The following is a 10986-nucleotide window of genomic DNA, read 5'->3' on the forward strand; positions in this document are numbered from 1 at the left end:
TTATAATTCTAATCCATAAATTTGAAATCAATTTATCATAGCGCAATCTAAATAAATTAATAATTGTTGAAAAACATAGTAGTAATAAATATTATAATTTTGTATAAATTAGACATTGGAGAAAACATAATATAAAATTGATATCACAATAGTTATTAAAATTAAATTTGAGAGAATAAAAAAGTATAATACATAACGTTGACCACTTATTTCACCACGTGTTATTGATTTATGAAAAATAAAAATATAACATAGATAATATATTCTAAACTTTAAATTAAATTATTGCGTCAAATGTTTTATTCTTTTATATTTTCAATTTATATTGCTTTCACGATTTTTTGTTGTCATCAGTTTTTTCTTCTCTGTGAAAAACAATATTCTCACCATCTTCATTAGCAAATCTTATGAGAAGAAATGTATATTCTTCTCTATTTGATGCCTCTACAAATCTCCACACAAATTAAGATTTTGTTGAAAAAAAAAGTTTGTTTCATCAAGCAAATAAAACCAAAGAATTTTGTTATTTCAATATTCTGCAAATTATATTTATTTTTTGTAAATATTTTAACTTAACCTACAAGCAAATAAAATCAATGAAATTTTGGTTATTCTATCTTCTAGACAACTGACAAAATATGATTAATTAATATTTTATTATATTTATCAAAAAGTGTTCAACTCTTAATGATATAACATATTTATGCAATATGTTATTTAAATACAAAAATTCAAAATTACGATAACATAATTTTTTATATATTTCATACTATATTATTGGAAGTATTAAATTTGTATATATTAATTTTTTTTTCTGAGAAACTTCTTGCATATATAACTCATTCAAAAGATTATAGATTTACAAAATAAAACAAATCATATTCAATTTAATATTTTGTGAAAAATATATGTTCACTTCATCTACAAGCAAATAAAAATAAATAAATTTGACCTTTCTTATTATCAATCATAACTCATAAGGAGAAATATTGAGCAATAATGAATAATTTTTGTAAAGATTTATTCATAATAATTTTAAAAATTTACCTTAAAAGATATGTCATTTCAGATTACATAAATCTATAATTGATTTACTTATATCCATCCTTTATAAAAATACATCTTCGTCAATTGCAAGATCATCAAATAAGTAATTGTTACAGTTTCTTATCTTTACAAAGACGAAAAATAGTTAAAATTAGTAAAACTGTATGTATTCAATCATATATTGTTAGATTTTAATAATAAACTAAGGCTTTGAAAAATATTAGTTGGGTTTTTTTATAAAGAAAAATAGATAGAATAAATACTCACGAGATATTTATAAGGTCATCTTTCTTCTATATTCAATAATTTTTTGTATCATTTTTGTAAAATGTAATTAACCGTCGAACATTCTTCATAACACCAACCCACATGATTTAATTATTTGACTTCATTATTTTAATTTGTCGTTTTAAATTAATTATTCTCAATTAATGCAAAATAGAGGATAATTAATATCACGTCCTTACACAAATTATGTTTTTTGTGGAAAAAATTCACTATATTTACAACCAAATAAAACAAAAGAATTTTGGTATTTCAATATTGTACAAACTAATTCTTTTGGGAAAAAATTATTTTCGCTTCATCTATAAACAAATAAAACCCATGATTTTTTGTATTTCAATATTCTCAAATTAATATTTTGTGGAAAAAAATATAGATAAAATAAACCAAGGCTTTGAACAATATTAGTTGACTTTCTTTTTGATAAAGAAACATAGATAAAATAAATATCAATGAAATATTTATTAGGATTATATATGATAATTCTTGTATAATTTTGTAAATGTAATTAAATATCTAACATTCTTCATGACACCAACCTTGTTAAAACAAAAACAAAATTAGTTTAATTATTTGGCTTCATTAGTTTAATTCTTCATTTAAAAAAAAATTAATCTTAATGAACGTAAAATAAAAGATATTTAACATCATATCGTTATACAAATTAAGTTTTTGTGGAAAAAATATTTTCACTTTATTTACAAGAAAATAAAACAAAAGAATTTTGTTATTTTAATCTTCTACAAATTAACTTTTTTTGTGAAAAAATTCTACAAATTAAGTTTTTTGTGAAAAAATTCTTTTTCACTTCATCTATAAGCAAATAAAACCAATATATTTTGGTATTTCAATCTTTTCAAATTAATATTTTTTGTGAAAAAAGTTTGTTCAATTCATCTATATCAGTTTTTTTGGCAACTTGATCATTATCTAACATAAATATAGTTTGACAATTTTGTACCTTATCATAATAACTGATTTGACAAAAACATCCTCACTAAATTTTTCCTGTATGTACAAACTAAGGACAAAGTTGACATTACACAATAGAAAAACTTTGACCTTGATTCACACTGTTATATTATGTATAGATAATTAGTAGTATTTGTCGACTAGACACGTAGTTACAGAATTGCAACATCGTTCAACGATACCCACTTTCGAGATCGCGGCTATCCTTTGAAAACGAAATACAAATTTTTATTAAAAAAAACTTAGAGTAGATCTTTTATGAAACGATCTCATGAATCTTTATTGTGAGACAAGTCAATCTTACTGATATTCACAATAAAAAAGTAATACTCTTAACATAAGAGTAATAACATAGAAAATAATATTTTTTATGGATGACTTCAAATAAAAAATTCGTCACATCTCACGCAAATTTTTGTAAGAAATGAAACGGTCCCATGTTACATGTAAGTGTGGCTCGATGATTTAAGGTGAATACTATGCTACATCGGGTAAATTTTGAATTGGTGTACATAAGATGACCCCATTCTAATTAATGAACTTTGAATAAACTACGAGTGAAATTCGTCGAGTGAGACATCTACTTTTTCCTTGATTTAATGGATTTGCCACATTATGTATACAGTGATTTTCATCCCATTTTACGTGGAAAAAGCCTAATTAATCTAATCAACCTGTCAATTGTACTCTAAATCTTTTAAGTTTTATTTGGATGGATGGATGAATTTTAAATTGTTTTTTTTTTGTTTTGTTTTAGAGAAAGGAGATCATGGTGTTTCTTTCATGTTGATTAAATAAATAAAATATAGATTTCAAATTCAATTCTCAAAATTATCCTTATATTTAATCTGTATTATTACTATTATAAATAATGAATGATTGGCATGATAACACTGAATTAAAAAAGCAGAGGGCAGTCGACCTCCATGCATGCATGGGAACAATTGTCAACGAGAAACAGTGGCACATTAATATATATATATATTATATATATATATAGACTATGGTCACTAGTGACGTGTCCCCATTCATTTGGAATTGCATGCATAACCAGGGTCCATCAATCAATCGGCTTCTGATCGGGTCGGCCAAAAAACGTGGGCCAGATTTTTTCATATCGTTGGCCCAGTCCAGGTATAAGTGGGTGCAGTTTTTTCCTGGACTTGGACGTTAGCTTAGAGCTTGGGTCTCACATAATACCATGCAAACACTGGAGAACGAAATCAAATCAATTCAAACATCATCGTTAAAGTTTTTTTTTTGACTCAAAATTCAGGAATTTCAGACTACAAATAATAAATTTATCACTTTTGTTTAAATGCTCTTGAATTCCATAAAAAAGAAAAAAGAAAAATTACTGGCCCAGAAATTTGTGGCCATCATTCAATTCTTTGAAAGTATGTGCAAAAGGCCGAAAAGTAGCGAGGACTAATCTACTTTCTAAAGACAAATCTTATTATTATTTTTTTTATTAGAAAAAGACAATATTAATTAATGGTCCAAGCACAAGAACAAATTTTCTCGTGGAAAAATGGGTCCTTGATCTTTAGCCGAAGTTTACGCTGACTAGGGGTGTCAAAATGCGACACGACCCGTCAACCCGACACGACCCAACACAAAAAAAATCAGGTTCGGGTTGGGGTTTTTCGGGTTCGGGTAGGGTTGATTTGGGTTAGTGCCATGTTAGGCGGGTTTCGGGTTAGGTCGGGTTGGGTCGCAGGTTGACCCGCGAACTTTTTTTTTGAAAATATTACCTATATTTTTATATATTGTATACTTGAACAAAATTTATTGTATATTTATATGATAAATTTTCTTCATTTAATATTTATTTTGCATATTTTTTTTTAACAATTTTTTATTTGATTTAGTAAATATACTTTTAATTTTCTACGATTAAATTTTCAAATTTAAATCGAAAATTTTGTTATTATGTGTTTAAATTAAAATATTATTATTATTTTTTATTTTTTTGAATTTTTTTATTAATTTAAAAAAAAATAAAATAAAATTCGGGTTAGACGGGTTTAGTCGGGATATACGGGTTCGTGTTCGGGTTGGGGGTTTTCGGGTTACTTCGGGTTCGGGTTGGGTTCGGATTGAAAAAAAAATAAAAAAAATTTCACGGGTTGACCCGAAACCCGACCCAACCCACCCGATTGACACCCCTAACGCTGATGATGACTCGAATATTTATTTATTTATTTAATTAATTAATATTGTTGTTGATACCCCAAACCAATTAACCATGGCTCATCCCTAACCCAAAGGGAAGACAAGCCCATCAAGGGCCATGTATTCTCCTATAAATATCAGGTTTGAGTATTCAGTTAGGAGATTCAAGATATTGTTTTCAGCAGCATCCTTAGCTGCTCCCCTCATATATCTTCAGTCTCTGACTTGAGCGTCGGAGGGGCTACGTCGGGACACTCACCTAGCCCCCTTCTAACGATTTTATTCGTGATTTCAGGCTCAAGGTAATTTTAAAATCTGCGTCTGGACTAGTGACACTTGCTAGAAACGAACCTTAAAATTTTCCGTGAGTATCAGTTGTTATTATTATTATATTCTGATTCAGTAACATGTTCTATCTATGTAAACAACAGATTAACTCAAAAAGTTGGATAGAAAAATATATGTTTTCTATTAACTATATTTTAATAACACAAAAATTTTGCGAGACGATTTCGTGAATTAATTTTAAGAAACGAATCTTTTATTTGGGTTACACATATATAATATTATGTTTTTATTTAAAAAATATTACTCATTAATGTAAATACGAGAAAATTTGACTCATCTCTTGTATAAATATCCATAAACCATTTCACAATATAATTAATTTTTAATAATTACTTGAAAAGGTGATATTAATATTTTACTGAATTTTCAAACTTCTGCTAGCGACTAATTTTAAATAACGTCGTTTTTATTGACCTTTCTTAATTTGTGCAATATATTTTCGTTGTGGCATTCAACGTTGCGTATAATTTTTTTTATTTAATAGATTAAATAGAACCAACATAAGATTTTAATATTTAGAAACGTTTAATTTCCATCTCAATCTTAAGATACGATCCGTGGATTTAATAAAGACAAAAATTTGTATGAGACGGTCTCACAGGTCGTATTTTGTGAAACAGATCTCTTATTTAAGTCATCTATGAAAAAGTATTACTTTTTATGCTAAGACTATTACTTTTTATTGTGAATATCGGTAAGACTGACACATCTCACATATAAAAATTCTTGAGACCGTATCTGAAAAGTCCTACTCTTTAATAAATGGGACGGCTTTATGGTATTTTTGTAGCTATTTAGAAGACTGAATTCCCCGTCTATATTGCTTCTAATTAAATAAAATATGTTAAAAAAATTATATTTCGGCCACTTATTATTTCTAATTCTTTTCTATTAATGATTACATAGAATAATTTTTAATATACGGAAATAGTCGTATATGGACTAAAGTTGATTTTCCAAGGATATAAGGTTCACCAGTCATCCCCTCTTATCTCACAGAAAATATTTCGTGTTCGGACACGGAAAACTTAAAATGGCGGAAGAAGCAACTCAAGTTTCAGTAGTAATGGTGCCATTTCCAGCTCAAGGACATCTCAATCAGCTCATGCAACTCTCTTGCTTGCTGTTCAAATATGGGCTTCAGGTACACTACATCGGATCTTCCACCCACAATCGCCAGGCCAGAGTTCGTGTCAATGGATTAAATTCTCGCCATGTATCCAACATTCATTTTCATGACATCCCAATTCCAGCTTTTGAATCTCCTTCTCCAAATCCTGATTCTTCCAGCAAATTCCCTGTGCAGCTCCAACCAGCCTGGGACGCCTCGTTGAGCCAACGGCAACCTGTTTTCGAATTCCTGCAGGAAATCGCCAAGAAATCTAAGCGGGTTATAGTTATACACGACCCTCTAATTGCTCTAGTTGTCCAGGATGTTGTCTCCATACCGAATGCAGAATCCTATGTTTTCAACTGTATATCTGCCTTTAGTCAGGTAGCTTTTGTCTGGGAAGGAATGGGGAAAGAGTTTCCACTCGAGCTTTCAAAAGAATTACCTTCTTTAGAAGGATGTGTATCAGATGATATCATGAATTTTGCAGCTCTACAATCTGAGCCGTTGAAATATAGAGCTGGAAATATATTTAACACCTGTAGATTGATAGAACAACCTTATTTGGACCTGTTAACGGGTAAAGAGATTATCGGTGATAGAAAAAGTTGGGCAATTGGACCAATAATCCCAGCCATGTTACCTTCACGAGACAACCCACCGAAATGTTTAGAGTGGCTTGATCAACAGGAGCCAAATTCTGTCATCTACGTATCATTTGGGACCACAACTTCGCTTTCCGATGAAGAGATAAAAGAGTTGGCATCGGGATTAGAACAGAGCAAACAGAAGTTTATCTGGGTTCTAAGGGATGCGGATAAAGGAGACATATTTACTGGAGAAGTGAGGGGAGCTGTACTACCAAAAGGGTTCGAAGAGAGGGTGGAAGGGGTTGGAATCGTGGTGCGGCATTGGGCACCCCAGCCGGAAATTCTCGCTCATCCGGCGACAGGTGGATTCATGAGTCATTGCGGGTGGAATTCGTGCATTGAAAGTGTTACAATGGGTGTGCCAATAGCGGCATGGCCAATGCATTCGGACCAACCAAGTAACGGTTTCCTCATAAGTGAGATATTGAAAGTGGGGATTGTTGTAAGGGAATGGGATCAACGAGGGGAAGTGGTTAAGGCTTCAACTATTGAGAATGTTGTGAGAAGATTGATGGCGTCAGAAGATGGGGAGGAGATAAGGAAGAGGGCCGAGGAATTGGGTGCTGCCATGCGACGGGCAACCGAGGAAGGAGGTGTTTCAAGACTCGAGCTCGACTCATTTGTTGCTCATATCACCAGATAGAGTCATTCTCTAGCCAATGAAGAAGTGTAGCTTACGTTTAGGATGGAGGAGCGAAAGAGAGAAAAAAAAATATGAAGTACTTTTATCCCACACACTTACTTGTATTAGTACGTAATTATACAGCCTAACTGTGATTAAACTGTAATGTAAAATTAAATAATTATTTTTTGAAAATTTAGAAATAGTGTTCAAAGTTCAATCCATCTAACAATAAGCAAGTAAAAAACATAATCATTCCTACTTTTTGGTTCAGCTAATATTTCAATTAAATATTGGGTAACGTATTTCATGTCACGAAAAAAACATCTAACAAATCTCAACATCTATAAAACATTAGATTCAAAGGAAGCTAACTTTTTGATTCATTAAATTTGTTTTTTGTTTTTTGTTTTTTTGTTTTAGTTTTAGTTCATTAACTAGATAACTTTGGTTATAATACCTAACTTTTAATTTTTAGCTATTTTGATTAAAATTTTAGTATATCATCAGAAACGTAATCATTTTTCAACATCACGTCAGCAATTTTCGATATAATTTCGACTTCAAATCAACTTTTTTCTACCCCGCATCAGCAATTCAAAGATGTAGGACTAAAAAATTCTGAAATTGCTGACCAAATCAAAATTTGAGTATTTAGAGGATCAAAATCCAAAATATGGCTAAAAGTTATTTCCTCTTAGATTTAATACAAAACTATTTTTTAAAAGAAATAATACATAACTACTTTGGATGATACAAGGAATCGACCAAGTTGTGATTAATGATGTTGGAGCAATAACCAAAATAGTTTAATAAGTTTTCTTATTATGTGTTTTGGTTTTCTAAGTATTTAAATTTGAGTTTGTTAGGTCGTGTTTAGACTTTTTGTCAAGTTTTTTATAAGGTGCTGACTAGTGTTAGACACATTAATATTGTTTGATGTCATATTAATATTTTTTTAACGTTATGTCAAGCGTCATGTCATCACTCCGACGAAAATAGAGTGAAAACCAAAACAAAAAATAAACTACCAAAATTCAAATTTAAATTCTTACAAAATTGAAACACTAAATAAACAAAGTTAAATCACATTTTGGTTATTCATCATGTGGGATCGGAGTTCTGGATTCAATAAGATTTAATAACTAAATGTAATCTTCAACTGAAAATGTTCATTTTCAAAATCTACTTGTTACATATAAATATTTCATTTTCAATTATGAATTTTCATGTATATCACTCTCTCTTTAATTTAACAAGTTGTTATTTTATATAAGTTAACTTGTAATTTCTTTTTTTATCTTTAAAAACTAATTACTAATTATTAATATATGTGCATTAATATAATTTGAATACATTGAATTTATTCGTACTTTTAATTTTCCCTCTAGCACGGTTCTACATGGTTTTTTTTTTTTTTTTTTTTTTTCATAATTCGTTTAATTAATTAGTAAAATATATTTGCCACTTTTCACAAAATTTGAAGATTAGATCCGGTCTCTAAGAATTTATTTTTATGGTTATTTTGAGTTCCTCTCATCCAAACTATATATTAGTCTATATTTATTTTAGTTTTATTACATTAATTTGTTTAATACATTGGATCTTTTAGGCTATGTTTGGTAGCCATGATAAGGGAATGATTATTAAATAGTCATCCCTTATCTCACTTTTGGTTCATTTTTAATTTAGCATGGAGGCCCTTCATTATGATTGAAAGCCCTCACTATTTATGTTATTTGTGTGATTAAATATTACTTCTCAAATGTGTGATAATGTATAATTCTTGAATAGTGATAATGATAAAATTGTATATTGACCATAATACCCTTGAATTGACTACTTCAATATAATACGAAAATTAAAATTAATGAAAATTTAATAATTAATATAATATTTAAATTTTTATTATAAGTTTTTATAAATTAATTTCATATATTTTTATTATTTTCAATCATTTTAAAAAAAATAAATTGTAATACAAATCTATCTTAAATTAAATTTTTATAAATTTCTAATCTTGTTAATTAATTCTTTTATGAAAATAAATATTTATTAAATTCTAATTTATTTTGTTTAATGATTACCGTAATATTTTCAAATATATTTCTAATAAATATATTTAAATTAATTTTAATAAATATAAATTATAATTATAAATATTTAATTATCTATCAAATTATTTTAAGAATATTTATAATTTTTTTAAAAAACAATAATATTGTAATTATTACTAAACTTTATTTAACATTAACATTCAAAATATTATTGCTATTTTAATTATTAAAGTAAATGCATATTTACAAATTTATTTTTAATAAATATATTTAAATTAATTTTAATAAATATAAATTATAATTATAAATATTTAATTATCTATCCAATTATTTTAAGAATATATATTTAATTAACACTTGTGCCATTTTAATAATTGCAATAAAATTTACAAAATTAATCCATCATTTTAAAATCATACCAAACACCATGTTATTTATCACACCATACTATTAATCCATATATCTCATTTTTTAATTACTCTAATTACTAATCATTTACTCATCCCATCACACGTACCAAACGGAGCCTTAGTGTTTCATTTTATTTTAGTGAGTATCTATTTTTCTCATATGAGTTTTTTTTACTTAATTACTTGACTCTACATTGTTTTTCTTGATTAATTAGTTTAGTTTATCGATAATTCGTGTTTTGTTTCCATTTATTTTTCATCTTTTTCTTACGGTTCGTTTAATCAATATAATATACTTATTATTTTTCACAAAATTATTTGCTTATTTAATTTCGAATGATTTATTTTGATAGTCATTTTAAGCTATGTTCTCTCGAATTTATTCTATATTTAATTTTAATTTTATTACTTGGTACAGCGAGTTTTTTAAAGATGCTTTCCTGACAAGCGAGATACAGAAAGTGGGGATTGTTGCGCGGGAATGGGATCCCAGCACAGAAACGGTGAAGGCTTCAAGTATTGAGAATGTGGTGAAGAGATTGATGATATCAGAAGAAGGGGAAGAGATAAGGAAGAGGGCCTAGAAATTTGGCGTCGCCATGCGACGAGGGACTGTAGTCTCCAGAACCACCTTCTGGTGCCAGCCAAACTTCGTCAAAAATCAACTTGTTCTGAGCAGTCCATAGACTTCAGCTAATGATTGCAAAAGACCCAAATCATCCTCAGTCTCCAGCTCGGCAACAAAACACAACAGATCGCCAAAATGACCGATTTAACCAAAATAGACCAAAAAACAGAATCTCTAAATCTTTTGAGCGCATGTTACTAATATTTCAATTGAATGTTAGAACTATCCGATGCCACGTCGGGTCTTTCTCCAAGGAAAACCCTGCTCTTCCCATGCATACTCGTACCGACCACGGGAAGAGCAGCACCACGGGAAGAACAGATCCATGGAAGAGCCACATCATCGGAAGAGCAGAAGAGCTGCAACAAGGAAGAGCCGAGCCATGCCCTTTCTTTAACATGCCAATTCCATACCGGTTCTGACCCTAGCCTATCTTTCATCCATTTTCAATTTCCCAGTTTAATTATTACCTTTAATATACCTTTTCACCGCTTCTCAAAAACAATCTGTTACGTTGTATTATCATATTTTAAAATAATACACAATACTTTCAAATTCTAGAATAAGCTAAACAAACAGATGTCAACATGTAAAGCCAAAATGAATGATATTGCAAAGTAGACAAGACAGATGAACTTGCTAGTTTGAAAGGCCTGTGTACAATTAATTATAAAACAATGA

General features: G+C 29.0%; 1 protein-coding gene across 1 annotated transcript; it reads left to right on the forward strand.

The window, feature by feature from the left end:
* Positions 1-5780: 5780 nt before the first annotated feature.
* Positions 5781-7430, forward strand: LOC142545495 (zeatin O-glucosyltransferase-like). The gene has a single exon (XM_075652710.1). The coding sequence runs from the start codon at positions 5861-5863 to the stop codon at positions 7229-7231; it is 1371 nt and encodes a 456-aa protein (XP_075508825.1). The 5' UTR covers positions 5781-5860; the 3' UTR covers positions 7232-7430.
* The last annotated feature ends 3556 nt before the right edge of the window (positions 7431-10986 follow it).

The sequence above is a fragment of the Primulina tabacum genome, chromosome 5 (genome assembly GCF_025594145.1).
Source record: "Primulina tabacum isolate GXHZ01 chromosome 5, ASM2559414v2, whole genome shotgun sequence".
Lineage (NCBI taxonomy): Eukaryota > Viridiplantae > Streptophyta > Magnoliopsida > Lamiales > Gesneriaceae > Primulina > Primulina tabacum.